General features: G+C 37.6%; 6 protein-coding genes and 2 pseudogenes across 12 annotated transcripts; 4 read left to right on the top strand and 4 right to left on the bottom strand.

The window, feature by feature from the left end:
- Window positions 1-86: 86 nt before the first annotated feature.
- Window positions 87-2,531, top strand: LOC104729361 (cinnamyl alcohol dehydrogenase 8-like). Its single transcript, XM_010448299.3, has 4 exons — window positions 87-576; window positions 663-776; window positions 1,352-2,019; window positions 2,166-2,531. Exons 1-4 carry the CDS (start codon window positions 491-493, stop codon window positions 2,375-2,377), a joined length of 1,080 nt encoding a protein of 359 aa, XP_010446601.1. The 5' UTR covers window positions 87-490; the 3' UTR covers window positions 2,378-2,531.
- Window positions 2,532-3,452: 921 nt separating this feature from the next.
- Window positions 3,453-4,553, top strand: LOC104729360 (dof zinc finger protein DOF4.7 pseudogene; annotated as a pseudogene). Its single transcript, XR_015574043.1, has one exon. The product of XR_015574043.1 is annotated as a dof zinc finger protein DOF4.7 pseudogene (transcript).
- Window positions 4,554-4,612: 59 nt separating this feature from the next.
- LOC104733096 (pentatricopeptide repeat-containing protein At4g38010 pseudogene) lies at window positions 4,613-6,494 on the bottom strand (annotated as a pseudogene). Its single transcript, XR_015574042.1, has one exon. The product of XR_015574042.1 is annotated as a pentatricopeptide repeat-containing protein At4g38010 pseudogene (transcript).
- A 141-nt stretch (window positions 6,495-6,635) lies between these two features.
- On the top strand, window positions 6,636-8,325 carry LOC104729358 (uncharacterized). Its single transcript, XM_010448296.3, has 3 exons — window positions 6,636-7,160; window positions 7,301-7,652; window positions 7,748-8,325. Exons 1-3 carry the CDS (start codon window positions 6,841-6,843, stop codon window positions 8,144-8,146), a joined length of 1,071 nt encoding a protein of 356 aa, XP_010446598.1. The 5' UTR covers window positions 6,636-6,840; the 3' UTR covers window positions 8,147-8,325.
- On the bottom strand, window positions 8,219-11,991 carry LOC104729359 (uncharacterized). Its single transcript, XM_010448297.2, has 13 exons — window positions 11,875-11,991; window positions 11,414-11,483; window positions 11,191-11,306; window positions 11,025-11,078; window positions 10,533-10,766; window positions 10,284-10,431; window positions 10,000-10,170; window positions 9,744-9,902; window positions 9,557-9,663; window positions 9,395-9,473; window positions 9,002-9,297; window positions 8,803-8,919; window positions 8,219-8,717 (listed from the first exon to the last, which is right to left on the bottom strand). The coding sequence occupies exons 1-13, from the start codon at window positions 11,958-11,960 to the stop codon at window positions 8,354-8,356; spliced, it is 2,001 nt and encodes a 666-aa protein (XP_010446599.1). The 5' UTR covers window positions 11,961-11,991; the 3' UTR covers window positions 8,219-8,353.
- A 552-nt stretch (window positions 11,992-12,543) lies between these two features.
- LOC104729356 (putative glycosyltransferase At5g03795) lies at window positions 12,544-15,491 on the top strand. Of its 2 annotated transcripts, XR_758258.3 has the most exons (6): window positions 12,544-13,168; window positions 13,261-13,547; window positions 13,866-14,098; window positions 14,207-14,364; window positions 14,448-14,646; window positions 14,758-15,491. XR_758258.3 is itself a non-coding variant. In XM_010448294.3 (5 exons), exons 1-5 carry the CDS (start codon window positions 12,659-12,661, stop codon window positions 14,547-14,549), a joined length of 1,290 nt encoding a protein of 429 aa, XP_010446596.1. In that variant the 5' UTR covers window positions 12,544-12,658; the 3' UTR covers window positions 14,550-14,737. The 2 variants fall into 2 exon arrangements, 1 of the variants encoding a protein (XP_010446596.1); XM_010448294.3 differs by lacking the exon at window positions 14,758-15,491 and having other exon boundaries at window positions 14,448-14,737.
- Window positions 14,855-18,184, bottom strand: LOC104729357 (nucleobase-ascorbate transporter 11). Its single transcript, XM_010448295.3, has 10 exons — window positions 17,310-18,184; window positions 17,117-17,214; window positions 16,842-17,012; window positions 16,649-16,749; window positions 16,421-16,556; window positions 16,285-16,335; window positions 15,904-16,191; window positions 15,576-15,810; window positions 15,209-15,489; window positions 14,855-15,126 (listed from the first exon to the last, which is right to left on the bottom strand). Exons 1-10 carry the CDS (start codon window positions 17,860-17,862, stop codon window positions 14,914-14,916), a joined length of 2,127 nt encoding a protein of 708 aa, XP_010446597.1. The 5' UTR covers window positions 17,863-18,184; the 3' UTR covers window positions 14,855-14,913.
- Window positions 18,185-18,446: 262 nt separating this feature from the next.
- Window positions 18,447-20,703, bottom strand: LOC104729355 (uncharacterized). 4 transcript variants are annotated; one of them, XM_087477824.1, is made up of 4 exons: window positions 20,486-20,698; window positions 20,272-20,376; window positions 19,458-19,859; window positions 18,447-19,176 (listed from the first exon to the last, which is right to left on the bottom strand). In XM_087477824.1, the coding sequence occupies exons 3-4, from the start codon at window positions 19,822-19,824 to the stop codon at window positions 19,127-19,129; spliced, it is 417 nt and encodes a 138-aa protein (XP_087333950.1). In that variant the 5' UTR covers window positions 19,825-19,859; window positions 20,272-20,376; window positions 20,486-20,698; the 3' UTR covers window positions 18,447-19,126. The 4 variants fall into 4 exon arrangements, with proteins under 4 accessions (XP_087333950.1, XP_087333948.1, XP_087333949.1 ...); XM_087477822.1 differs by having other exon boundaries at window positions 19,458-20,376; window positions 20,486-20,703; XM_087477823.1 differs by lacking the exon at window positions 20,272-20,376.
- Between the last annotated feature and the right edge of the window lie 45 nt (window positions 20,704-20,748).

The following is a 20,748-nucleotide window of genomic DNA, read 5'->3' as shown; positions in this document are numbered from 1 at the left end:
GTGAACAAATACATAGCTGAGTTTGAGCAAATAAAGTTCAAATTAAAAAGGTCTATATATATATATATTACAGTATATAGTGGTCCGTATTATTTGACAACGTTAATTTCGTGGTCCTCAAAAACAAAATGACAATGTTAGTAATGAAAACATGAATCTTTTTTTTTTTTTTTTGTTTCTGTGCATTTGATTTCAATAATTGAAAAGATAAATATAACTACCAAGAAACTAAACAAGGAAGAAAAGACCGAGTCGGCAAGTCTTGAAAAAAAAAAAAAAAAAATCCCGTGAAAGTAAGTGCATGCATGGTCCTAATTGCACCAAATCACATCGTTTCCACAATCATCTCCTATATTAAGGCATTTTGTCTCTCCTCGTTATTATCTAAAACTTCTCAACTATAATAAGTGACATTAAAAATAAAATAAAATCAAACTAGACACTTACTTTTGAATCTAATTCTCTCACTTTTATTGCTATTTGATCAAGTATGGGAAAAGTTCTTGAGAAAGAAGCGTTCGGATTGGCCGCGAAAGACAATTCCGGAGTTCTCTCGCCTTTTAGTTTCTCTAGAAGGTTTCAAATTTGTTTTTGTTATCTCTATTTATTTTTGTTTCAATATAATGAATCTAAGTTTTGGTGCGACTAATTAATGTGTGTAGGGAAACAGGAGAAAAAGATGTAAGATTCAAAGTGTTATTCTGTGGAATTTGTCACTCTGATTTGCATATGGTCAAGAACGAGTGGGGATCGTCTATATATCCTGTTGTCCCTGGGTAAGAGATGTATCATGCATGTTAAGTAATATAATCAAACTATATATCAAATTTTATTTAGAATTTTAGAATTACTTGTTGATATGCTCAATCCAAAAATTGCATGAACAGTATCTCAAACTATCTTAAATTTCAGCTTCAGTGTGTTACTTTGTAATACGTAACCTTTTGTAACTACATGAAAATGAATACTGCTAGACTTTTTATGAAGACCTCTTCTTTAAATATGGCGATTTTAAGCCCTCAAATGGGGAACATATAATCTGGTAATTTGTACACTTCTTTAGAATTATTTCCTTTTTTGGCCACTTCTTTCGGATTTTAGACAAAAAATACACTAAGAAGCATTTTAAAATATCTTAGAAATAGTGGACAAAAGATCCACGATAAGCTTCGTCATCTGGCTCATGTTTATCTCTACTCTGTCCTAATTCGTCGCATTTAATTCATGTTTATTGGAGTTAATCTCTCAACTATGTCCGGTTTGATAATTATTTTTGATAAATTTTTCCTAGTGAATTAATTCTTTTTTATGCTCTAACGTTGATATTAAATCCGAATGTTAAATTTTTCAGGCATGAGATCGTGGGCGTGGTGACTGAAGTCGGAGCCAAAGTGACTAAATTCAAAACCGGAGACAACGTGGGAGTTGGATGCTTGGTCGGCTCGTGCGGGTCATGTGACAACTGCACCGAAGGCATGGAAAACTACTGTCCAAAATTGATCCAAACGTACGGATTCAAGTACTATGACGACACCATAACATGCGGTGGTTACTCCGACCACATGGTTTGCGACGAAGGTTTCGTCATCCGTATTCCCGACAATCTTCCTATGGACGCTGCCGCGCCGCTCCTATGCGCCGGGATCACGGTCTATTCCCCAATGAAGTATCATGGGCTCGACAAACCCGGTATGCACATCGGTGTGGTAGGATTAGGCGGTTTAGGTCATGTAGGAGTGAAATTTTCCAAGGCTATGGGTTGTAAAGTAACAGTTATCAGTACTTCGGAGGGTAAGAGAGACGAGGCTATTAATCGGCTTGGTGCCGATACCTTCTTGGTGAGCCGTGACCCGAAGCAGGTCAAGGATGCAATGGGTACTATGGACGGTATAATTGATACTGTATCTGCGACTCATCCGCTTCTTCCATTGCTCGGTTTGCTGAAGCAAAAGGGAATACTTGTTATGGTTGGTGCACCGGTGAAGCCACTCGAGCTACCTGTCTTGCCTCTCATCTTTGGTAAGCTATATATATTAACAAACTAATCCCTATAGATATATGCCATATGTGTGCTAAATTTGTAGTATTTTAAGTCAATGAATCCCGAGAATGACATGGATTTTGTGTGTTTGTGTGTGTGTGGTTATGTTATTTTGTGCATATAGAGAGGAAGATGATAGTTGGAAGTTTGATAGGAGGGATAAAAGAGACTCAGGAGATGATGGATATGGCCGCGAAACACAACATCACGGCGGATATTGAGCTTATCTCTGCGGATTATGTCAACACCGCCATGGAGCGGCTTGAGAAGGCCGACGTTAGGTACCGATTCGTGATTGATGTTGCCAACACTTTGAAGCCTTCTCCTAATTTATAAGTCTTCTAACTCTTAACATTAAAATTTCCCCAAAGCTTTTTTTTCTTCTTCTTTTGTTTGGTTTGTCATAGTATTTAAGTTTCGTGTTGGTTCCTGGGGAGGTTGTATGACTGTGTGGTATGCTTTAATCAAATTAATGAATTTGAATATTATAGTTTCTCTCTATATAATAATATTTTAAGGGTAAGCCAAGTATAATCAATTAGTATATATCTAAGATTTCTATAGATAACACTCTAGTGTATCGATGAGATCCTTTAGATGAAAGAATCAAAATCAATTAACAGTGTTAAAAAAATCAGTTAGGCGAGTTATCAATCTGAAAAATAAAAATTTCAAGCTAATGTGTGACAAACTGACAATTAGTTATCTTCATATTTGATGGAAGAGCAATAGAAGTGAAAAGTCAAAGAGGATAATAAATGAATCGTACGTACGAATTGTGTTGTTGTGTTGCTTTCAACGAGAGAGGGAGACAGTGAAGTTCGAGTTTGTTCCCAATGCGAAAAGCACTCCACTCCTTGATATGGCTTCCCTTTCTTTACCTCGTACCTTTTACCACTCATCTCTCCTTCACTCTCTAGCTCTTCCCTAGGTCGATCTTATCTTGTCTTGTCTGAATATTACATCATATAGTAATAATATAAGAGCAAAGTTTTAGAACTGTATGAATTAATTTAGATATTTAGAATTGGTGAATTTTTCACCTAGAGAAACAGCTTAAATAATTCTTAACAAATATAGAACCCACTGCAACAAATCCTGCTTATGAAATGAGTGGTGCTCACTGCTCATTGTTAAACCCTTAATATATAAATTATAAAATATGACTTAAAACTCTAATCTATACACTGTATTAATTAATCGTATTTAATACTAAAAGAAACTGGCTTGGCCAGAGATATTTTCCTTGCCAGAAGATTCAATATTTGGCTATTTCACGATGACGGTCACGCTTTTTTCACCTAGCTATACGATTAATGCTAACGCCTGCGTATCCATGGCGATATGCAACAACTACAAGTTGAATAACACATACTTATATAAACTAGCCAGCCAAATACCATTTTATATGATGTAAAAAAAAAGAAAAAGAAAAAAAAAACATTTTATTTAGAATATACACATTCGGTTTAAGACATAAATTAAAATATAATATACAATACTATATACAACAAGCGTGCATGTACACACATATATATATATTTTATATACGTAAATGCGTTCATATATATACATATGAAGATTCATAGAAATCACAAGAACCAATCTCCCCCCTCTCTTGCCCCATATCATGATGACGTCAGCCCATCAGAGCAACACCTCCAGCTTCAAACCACGGAGGATCAAGACTATGACGAAGTCACCACGTCAGATCAATAACAAAGAGCCGTCTTCTCCGGCGACGACGCAGCCGGTCCTGAAGTGTCCGAGATGTGATTCAGTCAACACCAAATTCTGCTACTACAACAACTACAGCTTGTCTCAGCCACGTCACTACTGCAAGAACTGTCGCCGTTACTGGACACGTGGCGGCGCCCTCCGTAACGTCCCCATTGGTGGCTCAACTCGAAACAAGAACAAGCCTTGCAACCTCCACGTCATATCTTCTCCTCCTCTGTTCTCGAACGTGACGACGTCATCGTCTTCTCGCGAGCTAGTAAGAAACCATCCTTCGACGACGACGATGATGATGATGAGTTCCGGTGGATTCTCCGGCTACATGTTTCCGTTGGATCCTAACTACAACCTTGCGTCGTCTTCTTCTATCGAGTCTTTGAGTTCTTTTGACCAAGATTTGCACCTGAAGCTTCAACAACAGAGACTCATCGCTTCCATGATTCACCAAGATTCTCTCACGGTTAACGAGAAACCGGTTCTCTTTCAGAACGGAGAGTTGATCCCTCCTTCGACGGCTACGACGGTTTGGGGTTTCGATAGATCCGCCGTGGTTACAAGTGGCAGTCATGAAGATAACGGTGATGGTGAGGGTAATTTGGAAAATTGGTTCCATAATGCTATGCTCTAATTATCACTACCAATTACCATTATTAGTCTAATATTGTAGCTAGCATGCAGAAGCTATGTATGAAAAAAACTAGTATGCTAAAAACTAGTATGTTGTAATTTTTAGCATAATAAATTGCTTAATTTCCAAGAGAGAAACATTTGAACTTTTGATTTTTTTTTAATCTTTTTTAGGAAATGATCAATTATCAATCGCTGAATCAAGAATCATGTACAATGTAACTGCATAGAAATTAATAATATTATATACTTATATACACATATAATAAGGTGAAGAGGCGAGAGGAACGTGAAGTAGAAGAGGACAAGTTCAGCTTTAGGCAGAGACATGCGAGAAACTCATGAACTCCTCACATTCTGACATTCTCATATATGATGAATGATGATCATTGTCATACATACATGCATCATCATTGTTCTATGCTATGAACTTCTCTATAGAACTTGATCCTGGAACCTTCGAGATACCTTTTACCTTCATCAACCTCCTAATTCTCGAAACATCATCCCATCTTTTATTAGCAGCAAAAATATTAGACAGAAGCACATACACACCACTATCTTCAACCTTCATCTCTAAAAAACTATCCAATATATCTTTAGGAAGCTCCATTAATGTCCCTCTACTCTTACAAGCACTAAGAATAGCTCCGCATATACGCACATCTGGTTTAACCGGCATTGCTTTAACGATGTCTAGTGCTTCATCTAGCAATCCAGCTCTACAGAGTAAATCAATCAAGCATCCATAATGCTCTAGCTTAGGAGATAGATTGTATTCTCTGCTTTTCATCTTATGGAAACATCTTCTACCTTCTTCGACTAAACCAGCGTGGCAACAAGCGTTTAAAACCGCAAGAAAAGTTACCTGGTTCGGCTTATAACCGAGGGTAACCATTTCTTCGAAATATTGAAGGGATTCATGTCCATGTCCATGGATAGCTAAACCACCTAACAGAGCATTCCAAGTAGACACATTCTTACTTCTAACTCCCTTGAAAACCTCCAAAGCTGTTTCAATGTAACCACATTTTGCATACATATCAACAACCGCGGTTCCAATATGTGTATCCCATTTAATACCAGCGCTTACAACATACTCATGAACCCATCTTCCGTAATCCACAGCTCCTGAGATAGCACATGCAGAGAGAACACTTGTAAGTATATGCCCATCTGGCTTTATACACGAAGACGTTTGCATCCGAGAAAACAACTCAATCGCCTCGTTAGGCCTTTTGCATTGCACCAACCCACTAATCATACTATTCCAAGAAACTTTATCTTTCTTTTGCAATTCACCAAAAACTCTCATTGCATCAGACAATTGCTCACATTTCACATACATATCTATAAGAGCATTACCAGTCTCTAAGCTAATCAAAGACGCCCTTTTTAAAATCAACCCATGGATTCCTTGCCCTAAACTTAAACACCCTACCCGCCCACTCGAGACCAAAGCACAAACATACGTAGCCAAATTAGCCTCAACATCCATCTTTGAAAACGTATCCAAAGCTTCTTTATACAAACCAGTCCTCGTGAAACCAGTTATAATACCAGTCCACGAAACTACATCTCTCACAGGCATTTCATCGAACACTTTACATGCACTCCCTGAATCTCCGCAAACTCCATATAAATGAACAAGCGAGTTTTGCACATAGATATCATCTGAAAAACCCATCTTCGTGACAACTCCATGAATCTGTTTCCCTTCTCTGATCCCTGAAAACTTCCCACAAGCCTTGAAAACTGGAGGAAACGTGAACATGTCCGGTGTAAACCCGTTACTCACAAACGTTCTGTAAACAAGAAACGTCACTCGTGGGTTATCGCAGATCGCGTAGCTTGATAAAATCGTGTTGTATGGAAACGAGGTCAACAGAGAACGGATACTGTGGAGAATCATACAGCTGTAAGTTGCGAAATCGGAGGATTTGCCCAGAAAGGTCACGACTTTGTTGACGAATAAGTCATCGCGAAGAAGATCACGAGTAACCAATTGAGTCTGTATCTGTTTGAAAACGCGAAGAAAGCTGCATCGCCTGATCAATTCCAGAAGAACTGATTTCTCGGTTAGATGCATCACAAATTTGGTCGTGGAATAGATTAGTGATCAAACAATCACGTATTGGGTTCCTCTGTTAATCTGCATTCGTAACATGAGTTCGATTCATAAAACGAACACGAAAGAACCAAATTTGCGGATTCATAGACGAAGAGAAGAAGCGAAGAGAGAAACAGAGAGGATGATGAGGAAGAGAGGTTTTACCGTTAAAAAACATTACTTAATGGGCTTGTTATTGGGCCTAACTCTTTTAATGTATTGGGCTTTTTTACTTAAATATGAAGCCCTTAGGCCTTTTAGTCATCTTCTCCGCCTTAGCTTCACCGGAGCAGAAGAAGAGAAATCGGATTAGTTGCAAACGGCAATGCATTGCGGATGTGCTTTCGTTTCACAATCTGTGTCACCGCGTCTCCCATTCGAATTCAAAACCTCAGTTTCAAAGCTTCGAGCTTCATCAGCTCAATTCCCAAGAACACAGATTCAGATAAGAAACCCTTCAGATGATCTTCTTCTTATTAACAGTTTAGATAAGTCTCCGGAGAATAGAGTTGCGCTGCCGTCTCATGTGAATTACATTACCAGCACTTCAAACCCTTTTGTCAAACACTGTCTTAAACTCCGCCAAAGCTCCTCTTATCGCCACGCTCATGGCTCTGTTCTTGTCGTCGGAGCTATCCCAATTAGGTTAAATCATCACTGATCTTGTTACTCTCTGTTTCTTAGATTACTACTACTTAAGAAAACAGAGGAAAGTAGTTTCCTTTTTGTTATTGTTTGTGAAATTGAGTTTCAAGGAGATAACTTTTTAATGCATTGTTTCACAGGGAAGTGTGTAGCTTTCAAGAGAATAAGCTAGGTATTACAACTGAAATTGAGTGTCTACTTCTCCACGAGGAAGCTCAGATTCCACAAGGATTAGAGAGTTTAAGTATTCGAACTGTTCGAGTAAGTTCTTTGGTGATGAAGAAACTCTCTGGTGTGCAATCTACTGAATCTGTTGAAGCCATTGCCTTGATGAGAATCCCTAGCAGCTTCATTGATCTTAAAGATGATGTAGACATTGTCAAAGACTGTAGTAAATGGTTCCCTTCTGCTCACCGAGTTCTTGTTCTAGACAGCATACAGAACCCGGGGAACCTTGGCACTTTAATCAGATCAGCTATGGCTTTTAATTGGGTATACAAATGATCATCCTTTCTTCTTTATTCATTTTTTGAGATAAATCTCTAATGAGAGAAACATCCTAACAATATTGCTAATGTTTATGATAGGATGGTGCATTTCTGCTTCCGGGTTGTTGTGATCCGTTTAATGAGAAAGCACTTAGAGCAAGCCGAGGTGCTTCGTTTCAACTGCCTATAGTTTCAGGCAACTGGAACCACCTTAAGCTTCTAGAGCGTGAGTTCCAGATGAAGCTATTAGCTGGTCATCCATCAACTACTACTCAAAAACCAAAACCTGTCTCCAGACTTAACCAAGAGTTTGCTCAGTCTGTAGCAGAGAAGCCTTTATGCTTGATTTTAGGTAGTGAAGGGAACGGTTTGTCTGAGCAGTCACGGAAAGTATGCGACCTTGTGAGCATTCCCATGGCAGGTGAATTTGAATCTCTTAACGTTTCTGTTGCTGGTGGCATTTTCTTGTTCATGCTTCAATCTTGTTCCGGTTTTTAAAACCACTTATGAATCTTATGATAATACTATAAACCTTAGCAAATTAGCAATCATATAAAAAATCCAAATCAATTTCACAAAAAAATATTTAAAAGAATAGATCAAATTCAGTAAATCCCAAAAACCCTTTGATCTATATACAACTATAATCTCCTAAGTGTAAAAAAAAAAAAAGAAAACCAAATCCTAACAACTATATATATGATTCTAATCTCTAGAAGGCTCTTCTAGACGAATGTAATCATACATAAGACCTTCAAATGGTCCTATTGCTTTAGCTTGTCGAAGATAAATCGTGTTGGTCCCGGTTCTTAGCAACCTTCCAGGGACACTGATGCTATAAAGCCTGTAGAGTCCATGGATTCCATGTCTTGCTATAGCATTGTCTTTTCCAATAGTACCAGTTGAGAAAAACGGCCACGTGTTTTCGTTATTGATCCGAACTTGTAAATTAGCCCGTGCGGCCGAGGCTAAAGCTAGCTGCAATGTGTAGCTGCCTCGCCAGTTTACGTATGGAAGCTGAAACACGATCTGCCATGTTGTTGGCACGTATGTTAAATCACCGGTTTTCCTGCAGAATAAGTGAGTTAAAGTTAAATGTCTATTCATGAATTCACTGAAAGTTTCAGACTTTTTGTTTTAATGTAACTTCTAACCTTGTGACATGAGCGTAGAACCAGTCTTGGCTATAGTTACTAGCTCCAATTGTGTAGACGAGATCGTGATTTGGATATAACTCTGTGTATCGTTGCCATAATCCGTACTGCCTAAAACTGTGAAACAACCAAACCGGAACACTATCAGACCCAAAACCGGTTTAGCAACAATGTGAACAAGAGGATTTAAAAGACTTACTTGTCAGTTTGGTCTAGGTATGGGTTCATTGTGTTCTTGTATGGCTCTGGTACAAAGTATTCTCGAGCGGTTCGATCTGGTACACCAATCTCCCATAACGTTGGACCGTTCCTAGGTGGCTCGTACACAACTCTATCTAGACTAATCTCTGACCCTGCAGCTACGTCAACACGGTTTTGGTATAGAAAGTCCCCGATAAAACCAGGAACCCATCCATACAGATTGTATGTTCCCGGTCTGACGTCATCTATCGTGAAGTGACCTGTTTCGTTAGTCTTTGTCCAAAATTGATATCCCTGAAAAAAACAATTAACGATCAATACATGTATTCGATAATTCAGTAAGTTACATTAAAGTTTAAAGAAGTGAGATCAAAGTGTAACAATAACAAACCTTAGTATTTGTTTGCCACGAACCAGCTTCTCCCGGGGGTGCTAAACCGACATATGCAGATCCTCCCGACGTCAAGAATCTATAATTTTATTTGTCAATAAATATACTATTAATACAAAGTATCAATATAAATATTCGATTTGTTTAAGCAAATAACTATACCTGTCGTTGACTATGAGACGACCGGTGACGGTTCCTCTTTCTCGACGAGTAGGAAAGTCAGAGGATGCTACAAAATCATACGGCCAGGCTTTGACTTCTTTTTTGGTCTGAGAAATTAATATAGCTAAAATTAGCGTCTCTTATTTGTAAATTACTTTAAAAATTAATTGATGAATTAAAAATAAACCTGTCGTTTGGCATCTTCCCATAATGAATCTTCAGGACTATTGCTGCTAGAGTCAGAGTTGACGTAGATGAAAACAGGACCCAAGACCTTTTTCCACGATTCACCAGTTACGTAATGTGTCTTCATGTCCGCACCAACATAATGACCGCTTATAAAAGTCTGCGTATATTCAAACTGATTTAAGTAAACTAGCTAAAATATTTAATATAATACTATATTAATCTTTTGCTGATTAGCTTTGGGTGGATCTCCTTACCGTGAGGGCCGTCGGACCGACGTGAGACGTGAGCTCTTGTTTGATTGGTCCACCGGAGCGATATTCGCCGCTTGGTGAGATGATCCAAAAGCCAACATGGGACTTGGTTGAGATCCAACCGTGTACCTTGTTGTCTTCGATATTACATGTGTATTGGTACTTGTCATCGACCTTAATATCATTCAGTTTAACAATCAAAATTAGAGATTTCGGATGCACGAACAAATAAATCTATAATACGTACGTGACTTCAAAAAGTATGCAAAATACTATAAGCTAAGTACCTGGTTTTTGAACTTGGAGTTATGAGGATGAGTCAATTGTACAGCCTCTTTATAACCAAGAGCCTTGGCATGGCCATGATCGATGTCACGGTCAGCCTCCGTTGGCATTTCTCTTTGCCGGTTATCAGCCACCACCATGTAATGAAAGCTACAGACACATTTTGTTTAGAGTTAAGATAAACTCTCTATTTTATATATTAAAAAAAAAAAGCAAATAAGAAAACAATGGAATCGTATAATTTAAGATACCTCTCTGGGTTGAGTTTGAAAACGAGTCGAATTAAACCCATGTCGAGTTCTGGCCACTCGGGAAGTCTCTCGAAGATTCCATATGTGTAGAATCCTGAAGTATTTGCACGTATGATATACCTCTTGTCTACGTTTAATGGAATATGAGGATCACCACGCTTCCATGTTCTAGAGAACGAAATCTCCACTTGTTCTTGGGTTTGACTGATGATTCTAAATTTGGTTCCTTCGATTCTGAACCCAAAAAAAAAAAAAAAACAATTAGATCGATGTGTATAAATTAAAAGGATTTAGTCAGTTAGCTATATTTCATATTTGTATTAAATATTTAAAAGATCAAAAATTTTATAAATAAAAAACAATTATCATGAAAATTAATTTATTAAACCCTAATAGTATAAGTTAGATACATGGTCTATAAATGTGAACGTGTGTTTGTTTTATTAAATACTACAAATCAGACAAAACATAAACTAGACTGTAGTTAATTACCGATCTAAGCCGCCCTGGCGAATGTTTTCTCCTTGCCACATGAGGTCCCAGTACCTACATTAAACCAAACTAATTAATCAGGACAATTTTATGTACTTGCATAACATAAGCTTTTAGGATATAATAATTGATTACTACAATATTAATTTACTGAAAAAGTAATCACCCTCGAGCTCGTAGATGTGGTGATAGAACATTGTCGATCCCTTTGTATTTGATCCCAGTTACAAGTCCTTCAGGGCTTGAGAAACTGACTCTGATAATCCCATTGTCCACTACCACCTGAATTAAAAATTATTAGTTTTATATCTACAAACATTAGTATATATTCGATTATTGATAAATATATATATATATATATATATATATATATATCATCAAATCCATACCTCTCGAGTCCCATGTCTTTTCTTTATCTGCTGCACTGTTGGAGCTCTTGCACTTCTTCCATCTAAGTTCCTGTAGAATTATAATAGTTACGCATAATTAAAGTCAATGCACTGGATTGAAAACGCTTAGTGTGCATACATAAATCTAACTCTAACGCAAAAAGGGAGATTATAATTTGTTTCTAATATAAGAAACTGTAACCTCAAAAACAAGATCGACCTTACAAGTTAATACACAAATCCAATAACATATATACGTACACACGTTATAGTTCTATGAAAAAAATATTCTTCGAACTCACACGAGAATCACAATTGCTAGCAAACAAAAATCAACGAAACATGTATGTGAAGTGAGAAAACATGTGAATTTTTGTGTACACACAACATAGATGTTGAATTGTTAGATATGTTTGACTGTATGAAACATATGAAGGAATGAAAAAATAAACTAAACTAACCTTGTCGGCTCAGAAAAGGCGATGGGAAGAAGAAACAACAGAAGGAAACAAATAATTAGGGAAGCTATCTTCTTCTGCGAAGCCATCTTCTCTTTCAAAATCTTTTAGATCGAAATAATTAATGTAAGAAACTAAGAATAAGATGTTTGCTTTCTATGCATATTTATAAGCGTGTGTGTGGTTTGATTTGTTAAACAAAGTCCAAGACTAAACGGGAATAGGTGCACCAAAACCTAACTAGGAGTTACTTTGACTTCTGAGTTACATTAGAAGTCTAATATGACTTGTAACTTGTAAGATTCATTAGAATATTACGTAAAATATTTAGTTTCTGAAATTTCCTTTTTTTTATTCTTTTGTAATATGGAGGTACAAACTGTACACAAAGTATGTACATTGCAGATAGGTTATAAACAAATCCAAATCCTAGTATTGGTAATTTGCCACTATAAATATTGGCCAAATTTTTTTAACTTTTCAAAATTCTCGAAAATTAGTCCAGATTTGAATCTGAGATTTATCACAATAGTATAATTTAGAAAAAAACTAGTAAAACAAAAATAAAAGATTAAATACAACATCTAAATATTAATTTGATTGATTTTCATTAAAAAAATAGTAATGATTAAGAATTTAAGATTACAGTAATATAAAAATAGTATTAATAAGTAAAATAATTAAAGAGCCCATAAAAAATAAGCATGTGAGCTCACACAAAAGACAGCTAAAAAAGATTGATTTGATACTTTGCAATAGAGAGAGAGCTTTTAGATCCGACCCGACGATGACGATCGTTAAACCGTCGTTGTTCCCCGGCGGCGGATCTTCGCCGTTATGTTCACTCAAAACCTCACTCCTCACCGTCGCTGTTCTCACTTTCGTTTCCCTCTTCTACCTCTCCCTCAATTCCTTGCGCACTTCGCCGCCGTCTCCGGTCGTGTTAACGCCGATTCATGTTCCTCAGACCGTGAAGGAAGACAAGACAGATAACAACAACGACGACAACGACGGCACAGCACCGACGACGGGAGAAGATAATAATTATTCCGATGTTTATCACTCGCCGGAGTCTTTCCGATTGAATTACGCAGAGATGGAGAAGAGATTCAAGGTTTATATTTATCCCGACGGAGATCCGAACACGTTTTATCAGACGCCGAGGAAAGTTACCGGTAAATACGCTAGTGAGGGTTACTTCTTCCAGAACATTAGAGAGAGTCGATTTCGAACCCTAGATCCAGAAGAGGCTGATCTCTTCTTCATTCCAGTCTCTTGTCACAAGATGCGAGGCAAAGTAAGAGTTTTCGTGTAATTAGGATTTTAGAAAGATTGAAATTTGGGAATTAAGCTTTTGATTTGATTGGTGTTTGTTGTTGTTGTTGGCAGGGAACGTCATATGAAAACATGACTGTGATTGTTCAAGATTATGTTGATGGATTGATAGCTAAGTATCCTTATTGGAATAGAACTTTAGGAGCTGATCACTTCTTTGTTACCTGTCATGATGTTGGTGTGAGAGCTTTCGAGGGATCTCCTCTTCTGATTAAGAATACAATTAGGGTTGTGTGCTCACCGAGCTACAATGTTGGTTTTATTCCTCATAAAGATGTTGCTTTGCCTCAAGTTCTTCAGCCTTTTGCTCTCCCTGCCGGTGGGAATGATGTTGAGAATCGGTAAACTAAGCCTCCTTTGTCCTTTTTTCTTGCCTGTGTTTGTTAGATAGATCTCATAATTTAGCATGAGTCCTCTCTAAGAACTCTGTAAATGTTCAAAGTTTATAGCTTTGCTGTTTGATTCTCCTCGGATACAAATAATTTAGAATGGCTGGGTCTTGTGATCGGCCAGAGGCTTTTCAAGGTTCTTAAACTAGTTAGATCGTGGAGTTGTATTGTTGGCTCGTTTTCTTATCTTTCTTTTATGTCAATTTGGAGTTTGATTTTAACAGTTGCATCCTAGAATGTTACTAATACTGTTAAACGGTGGTGTTACAGGACAACCCTTGGTTTTTGGGCTGGTCATCGGAATTCCAAGATACGGGTAATACTTGCCCGTGTGTGGGAAAACGACACAGAGCTTGATATTTCAAACAACAGAATTAACAGGGCGACAGGGCATTTAGTGTACCAGAAGAGATTCTACAGGACTAAATTCTGCATATGCCCTGGCGGTTCTCAAGTCAACAGCGCTCGCATAACTGACTCGATCCATTATGGATGTGTACCTGGTACGTGTTCTTATATACTCTTTCTGCACTCATCAGAACACTATACCATTAAAGAACCTGAAATAATAATGCATCTTGTTATTTCTGTCGGCGTTTATCTTTGGACAGTCATATTATCAGACTACTACGACCTCCCTTTCAACGACATCCTGGATTGGCGAAAATTTGCAGTTGTACTCAGAGAGCGAGATGTTTATAACCTTAAGCAGATCCTAAAGAACATACCTCAGTCTGAGTTTGTTTCGTTACATAACAACTTGGTGAAGGTAATAAGATTCTCTCCCTTTTCTTTAATTTTGTATACAAAGTGAGCTCATCAAGACATCTGATTAGTCTTGTTGTTGTGCAGGTGCAGAAGCATTTTCAGTGGAATACACCTCCTGTCAAATTTGACGCATTTCACATGATCATGTATGAACTATGGTTACGCCACCATGTCATCAAGTACTGATGGAAGACTTTTTTTTTTTTGTTCTTTTTCTTTTTCTTTTCGTCAACCGCGTAGGTACAGTTCAAAGCAAAAAAAAGAGCTAGCATGTACACCTCTTGTAAGTTTTAAATATCATAGCTTATAACAGTAACACGGAACAACAACATTTCATTCTTTGAGAAAAAAATTCATTATTTTTGTGTATGTAACTCTCTGTTCCATCCTGTAGGTTAGTCAGTTTCTTGATAGGGTTCTGAACATACGCAAACTCAACACTGGAGGGGCTATCATTATTTTTTGTGTAAATAACCTTTTGCTTCCATATATATTAAGAACATGTGCGTAAGCTATTGAAATGCTGATATTAGTGCTGAGACATCTCTACTTAACAACATCTGCAACCAAAAATCTGAACAAATTTTCTTGGCAATGAGTAATCAGCTTGCATCTCAGGGTCCATCTTCATGTCCTCGACTCTTGTCCACACATATACTCCTCGCTCTTCCTTATTACCCGGTACAGTGTTGTCCAGTACGAAAGCCACTAGAAAGGTTACAACCATATTCATAGATAGCACTGCGTTCATGGCAAAATCAAGCTGCAGTTTGCATAAGAAGAGAGTTGGTCGTCCATTGTCCAAGAAAATTGCTAATCAAGGCAATGAAAGGAATGTGGCTTACTTGCTCGATACCCGTTTGGAATTGTCCGCTTGACGCGGCTCCAAAAGGCAGGTAATAGCTTGGTAGTATTAGACTGGATAGTGGCTGGTACTGCTGGAAGTAAGCAGGGATGGATAACCCAAGAAACAGTGAGACTCCAACTATTGTTATGTTCCTAAAGCTTGCTGTTTGTGTATACCGTAGATTCGATAGACCTAGAGCCACTGTAAGTGCCCATATAAAGCATAATACTGAAGCAGCCAAAGCCTGTGGTATTGAAGCAAGAATCGCGCCTATTTTTCCTGTCAAATTTAAAGATATTCACAAAATGGAGTAAGTGGTATGATAAAGATTTCACACTTTGGATCATTCATTGGATAATGCTTACCTAAAAATGACAACACTATCAAGAACATAGCTCCGATCATCAAAGCTCTTCGGCTAGCCACCTTGGTGATGTTGATGGTATGAATATTTTCAGTTAAAGTGGTTGAACCGGTTCCTGAACCCCAGATCCCAGCCAATAAACTGCAGAAACCTTCTAATGCAATACCTCTACTGACAATTCCCCGTGTTGGACGCTTAGCATTCACTAACATAGACGCAGAATGATATGTTCCAACCTATACAAGTGCACCATCTACAACATTTTAGCAGCAAGATCACACCTTTAGAGGGAAAAAAACAGGAATGGCAACAAGGAAAGAGTTACCTACCGAATCCACTGATGCAACCAAAGACACAAAGATCATAATGATAGAAGTTCTCATGTGAAAATTTGGGAATCCCCATTGAAATGGATAAGGGATTCTGAGCCAAGAAGCCGTTCTCCAAGCATTTGAAGCATCAGTTCTGCAATGCTTCATAGTATATGCATGCTTCTTACACTCATTTATCAATATGTTAGAGCTCGGTATGTCGGCGTTGCAGCCTCTGTAGTCATATGCCCCACCAATCGTTAAAAAGAATGCATATGTCCATACGATCAAAGCACTCAGTGGCACCTGAAAACATGATAACAAAAGCAAAGGCCTGATCCCTCGAAAAAAGGTTTGACACTTGACACTTCCCGTTTACACAAAGGCTAAACAACATACCGCGTAAATCCGGAATAAGCGATGACCAAAGAGTGAAACTCCACGGAGATACTGAAACGTAGTTAAGATTAAAACCAGTCCTTTACCAAAGAGATTGAAACATACTTCTACTATTCAAGCTGAGACAGTTTCTTACCAATGTGAAAATGAGAAGCAAAAGTATTAATGGAACGCTGATCTCAACACAAGTGCCGGCTTGTGGAAATCCATAGCTAAAGAATGCTAATCCCACTGCAGCTACAGTTGGAGCTACTACGACAGGATTAATAAATCTGAAAAAATAGAGTTTTAAGAAGAAGAAAGATGTGATATCTTGTGAGGTCTATATAACTAAACCAAGAAGCTGCGGTGTTTCTTGAGTTACCTAAGAAGAAGAGACATGAGACCACTGAATCCCAATATGCATTGGAATAATGAACCAACAATTATAGCCCCCTGTAGTTCTCTCATTGTGTCCCGAAATTTCTGCGCCCAATTATGAAAAAAATACACCAGTTTCATCGCAACGTTCCAAGAACTCAAAACGCTCTTATCTGATTTATATTTTGTAAACTTACATTCTCGGTGAGGTTCCTAAACTCCTCAGAGTTAATGACAACTAAAACCGGGGCCAAGTAAACAAAGGAGCTTCCTTGAACCAACGGAAGCCGAGTACCGAAATAAGAGTGAAGTATAGTTGTAAGTCCAGTGAGAAGCAGCATTGTTGAAATCACTGCTGCAGTATCTTTCTATCATCATAAAAAAAAAAAGTCAAATACTAATCAAGAATAAAACAAAGAAGTTTCTCAAGTAAGTATCCATTGAAGAAGAAGAAGAAGAAGAAGAAGCTTACATCAGAACCATCCATGGCTGGTACAATGACCAGAGGAATAAACACAAGTGAACCAACAAGTGAGAGATAGTGTTGCAGACCGTAGTAGATAAGTGGAACTGCAGTTCAAATTCAAGAAACAAGAATCTTCCTTTATCCTCTGAAAAGAATCTTACTTTATAACCGTTAACGAAGCTGAGATTGGAAAACAAACCAAATCCAGGATTGTCTCTAAGACCAAACTTGATCAGAATGGGTTTAGGCCATTGTCCATCTTCTGATAATTCTCCACCGCCTGGATAATAAAACCCCTTTTCCAAATCCTTATTGAGTTTCCCGCCTTCACTCTCCGTCTCCGATGTTGCCTCATTCCGGTTCAGTCTCCTCTCTTCTTCCTCCTCTCTAGACCCGGACTCAAAACCGGGTGCAGATCCGGTTATGTGTTCGATTTCGGGTCTATTTCGTCCCAAAATCGGGTCGACCTCGGTTTTACCAGGGAGTGTTTGATTTTGATCTCTTGTACCTTTTCGCAAACCAAAAAAATCAGAGCTTTCACCAAACTTGGTAGTACTCGTGCTGGTTTCACCGGAGTAATCGGAGACAAAACCAGATTTTTTGGCCCAAGATCTTAAGTCTCTCGGATTCAAATCTTTTCTAGGTAAAAAAGGTTCTACTCTCTTCAAGAAAGCTCCGAACTTTCTCTCGCCACCACTTCCTTTACCCTTGTTGTTACCAGTACCCGGATCCAAACCCGACCCGGACTCCATTGTTTCGTAACTAAAAAAATACTCAAAGATTAAGAGAGACTTAGAAGAAGCTTATGAAGTGAGCTGAGCTTTTAAGTTCATTCTCCAGCTTCTTCCTCTCCTTCTTCTTCTTCTTCTTCTTCTTCTTCTTCTTTCTCTTACTTTCTTTTTTTGCTAACTTTTTGGCTCTCAAGTGAGAAACAGAGAGCGTAACGTTACTTCTCTCTCTCTCTTTCTCACTCCTGTCGACATCAGCGGTTTTGTCTCTACCTCTAATTAATATGACTAAACTACCCTCATTATGTATTTATATTCATGATTAAAGCTCTAATAAAAAAGCTTTGCTTTAAGACTAAGTATTAAACATTCAGCAGCTTAATGATAAATTTACTACTTTGACGGTGGGGATGCTTGATAATATGGACCCCCTTGCCTGAATCCTCTCAGTCGGTCAGTTCCATATTGATGTGTACAAAAACAGAAATTATTGTTGTTACATCAATTGTTCTTGCTCTGTTTCTTTAAGGAATTCTTGATAACATGAATAGATCCAAAGCATAATAATGTCTCTTACTGATTTACTAAAAGTATCTGAACATTCAAAATTTAGAGAAACTCTTCCTGCTTCCCCAATTCCAATATACATATTATACAGAGAATTACAATGGCTTTGTCTTATATACAAAAAAGATCAGTCATAGTTAATAATTACATACAATCTCCAATCACCTTCTATCTCAGTCTTCAAGGAGGTTATGATACAGGACAAGATAGATTACAAGAGTATATATACATCACTCTTTTTTCTTTTCCATTTTTTTTTGTATTTACAAGACTTTACATGAATTTCCCATCTCAATTGAATAAATCCCATTCACACCATCAAATTTGTTCGATCATCTTGATATGAACCCCTAGCACTGTCTGTTTCTTCCACCCAATCCTTTCTTTCCAGGATCTATGTAATTTGTTCTCCACCCTCTTTTTCTTGGATTTTTGATCTGTTTTCTGAATGTAAACCAATCAATCTTACTATGAACCCCTCAAGGCTAAAGCTGCTTCTTTCTTCTCCATAGCTTTTCCAATCCCACATCAATGTATGCAAATCATCTTAAATCTAAACCATAAAACTACTTGTGTTTTTTTTTTTGTTCTCTCTTTTTCTTTTCCCTTTTTTCTCCTTTTTTTGAGTTTTCAGGATGATTAATGTAGACACTAAAATGAGAACGAATTAGAGAAACTAAAACTAGTACTAACTAAACTACAACAAGGGAAAGGGACCTGGTCAAAGGTTCTGCAGAGATGAAAGCCATTGCTCCATGTAATTCTTCCCATCTGCACATTTTGAAGAGTAGCAGAACATCAAACTTCGAAAGACTGTGGATCATTCATGGCACTTGGGCAATCAAAATATCCAAAAGAAACTATCTAAGAGAGAAACTATGGTCGTTGACTTAACATTTGTCATCATCATGATTCTAGGCAAAGGTTAACTAACAGCAAGCAAGATCAAGCACCAAACACAAGCATTATCCAATGTATCAATCCTAGGAGAGTAGTAGCAATGGAAAAAGCAAACAAAGAGCACAAATCAGGGGGGTGTTGATCATACATACCAGGAGGCAAACCGCTGGGGAGATTCTTGACAGCACTGAGGAGCTGGTTATTATTATTACTAGAGGCTTCGACAAGAGCTCTGTAACAAGGAACCAGGACTAAGAAGCCACCATCATCACTTTGGAAATCAGGTCCATGAGGCTCAGTCCAACCAACAGACCATTCAGGTCCATCACCAGCAAGAGCAAGAGCAACAGATTCAGAGCCAGAAGAACCAAAGCTCTCAACTTGAAGATCCTTTCTTTTACTAATATTAGCAGCTCGAGTAGGAGGAGAAGGAAACTTAAGAGCTTCAGGTTCTTTCTCTTTTCTACCTCCTCTTAATAACCACCATGGCCAACTACTAGGGATCGGTCTCTTCATCATTTCAAGAATCGGATTGTTTTCTCCACCATCTAAATCTGGTGAAACGATCCCAGAAACCAAACAATTCAATACCCTTTTATAAATCAACCTAATTAAGTTCTAAAAAATCAATAAACAGTTTAAAGAATGAACAAAATCTTAAAAAATCCTCACAATCAGAATGAAATTTGAAAAAAAAAAGAAAAAAAGATGAAATTTTGTTAAATCTCTTAGCTAAAGATTTAAGCTTTCAGCACCATTGAAACCCTGGAGAAACAATTCACCAGGATTTGGAAAGATTATGTATATGAAGAAGAAGAAGAAGAAGAAGAAGAACCCTAGAATTTGAAGATATTTAAAACCCCAAAAAAGAAAAAAAAAAGTGTTAATGGATCAGAAATCAGAGAAACCCTAAAATTATCTATCGTCTCCTTCCTCCATGATCATCATCATCTCTCTTATCCCCACCTTTCTTTCTACTCAAGAGCCTCTAGTCGTCTTCTTCTTCTTCAATTTATATAAATCTCTTTCAATCTTTTGGATTTAGTTTTAGATCCAACGGCCACAAATTCTCTACCCAATCATTATTAAACTACAATTAAAAATATAGTACTATTTTGGATTGATTGATATGTTTATTAAATTTAAAAGTAGAGAAGAAGGAGACGAGTTCTTATCTTACCGTTGATTTAATGACAAGTGGCTTCTTACAACCGTACATAAACTGATGATGAATGATGATGTTTTGTCTTTCTTTTTTATATTATCCAATCGTTTTTGCGTGTGTATGATGAGGCTTTAGTTACCGACACGTGGCGTACTCATCTCTGCCTTTTTGCTTCTTCTTTCTAACTTAAACTCGTGGAGATTACGAGGATTAATAATCTATCTTTATGAGTTAAGAGATAAGAAGAAGATGACTTTATAGTTTATTTGTTTTGATAT

Source organism: Camelina sativa, chromosome 12 (assembly GCF_030686135.1).
Source record: "Camelina sativa cultivar CO46 ecotype springtype chromosome 12, ASM3068613v1".
Classification (NCBI taxonomy): Eukaryota; Viridiplantae; Streptophyta; class Magnoliopsida; order Brassicales; family Brassicaceae; genus Camelina; species Camelina sativa.
This window is presented reverse-complemented; position numbering and strand designations above follow the sequence as displayed.

Excerpts from the sequence above, each read along its gene's own strand:
- LOC104729361 (XM_010448299.3), top strand. The coding sequence starts at position 491 with ATGGGAAAAGTTCTTGAGAAAGAAGCGTTCGGATTGGCCGCGAAAGAC. Across the intron at positions 577-662 it reads CCTTTTAGTTTCTCTAGAAG|GGAAACAGGAGAAAAAGATG; the intron begins GTTTCAAATTTG and ends TAATGTGTGTAG. Across the intron at positions 2,020-2,165 it reads TGTCTTGCCTCTCATCTTTG|AGAGGAAGATGATAGTTGGA; the intron begins GTAAGCTATATA and ends TTGTGCATATAG.
- LOC104729358 (XM_010448296.3), top strand. The coding sequence starts at position 6,841 with ATGCATTGCGGATGTGCTTTCGTTTCACAATCTGTGTCACCGCGTCTC. Across the intron at positions 7,161-7,300 it reads GTCGGAGCTATCCCAATTAG|GGAAGTGTGTAGCTTTCAAG; the intron begins GTTAAATCATCA and ends ATTGTTTCACAG. Across the intron at positions 7,653-7,747 it reads CAGCTATGGCTTTTAATTGG|GATGGTGCATTTCTGCTTCC; the intron begins GTATACAAATGA and ends TGTTTATGATAG.
- LOC104729359 (XM_010448297.2), bottom strand. The coding sequence starts at position 11,960 with ATGGCTTCGCAGAAGAAGATAGCTTCCCTAATTATTTGTTTCCTTCTG. Across the intron at positions 11,079-11,190 it reads CCACATCTACGAGCTCGAGG|GTACTGGGACCTCATGTGGC; the intron begins GTGATTACTTTT and ends GGTTTAATGTAG. Across the intron at positions 9,664-9,743 it reads GGGAAGATGCCAAACGACAG|ACCAAAAAAGAAGTCAAAGC; the intron begins GTTTATTTTTAA and ends TTAATTTCTCAG.
- LOC104729356 (XM_010448294.3), top strand. The coding sequence starts at position 12,659 with ATGACGATCGTTAAACCGTCGTTGTTCCCCGGCGGCGGATCTTCGCCG. Across the intron at positions 13,548-13,865 it reads GGGAATGATGTTGAGAATCG|GACAACCCTTGGTTTTTGGG; the intron begins GTAAACTAAGCC and ends GTGGTGTTACAG. Across the intron at positions 14,365-14,447 it reads TACATAACAACTTGGTGAAG|GTGCAGAAGCATTTTCAGTG; the intron begins GTAATAAGATTC and ends GTTGTTGTGCAG.
- LOC104729357 (XM_010448295.3), bottom strand. The coding sequence starts at position 17,862 with ATGGAGTCCGGGTCGGGTTTGGATCCGGGTACTGGTAACAACAAGGGT. Across the intron at positions 16,557-16,648 it reads CTCATGTCTCTTCTTCTTAG|ATTTATTAATCCTGTCGTAG; the intron begins GTAACTCAAGAA and ends CTATTTTTTCAG. Across the intron at positions 16,192-16,284 it reads GCTTATTCCGGATTTACGCG|GTGCCACTGAGTGCTTTGAT; the intron begins GTATGTTGTTTA and ends TCATGTTTTCAG.
- LOC104729355 (XM_087477822.1), bottom strand. The coding sequence starts at position 19,824 with ATGATGAAGAGACCGATCCCTAGTAGTTGGCCATGGTGGTTATTAAGA. Across the intron at positions 19,177-19,457 it reads CCCCAGCGGTTTGCCTCCTG|ATGGGAAGAATTACATGGAG; the intron begins GTATGTATGATC and ends CAAAATGTGCAG.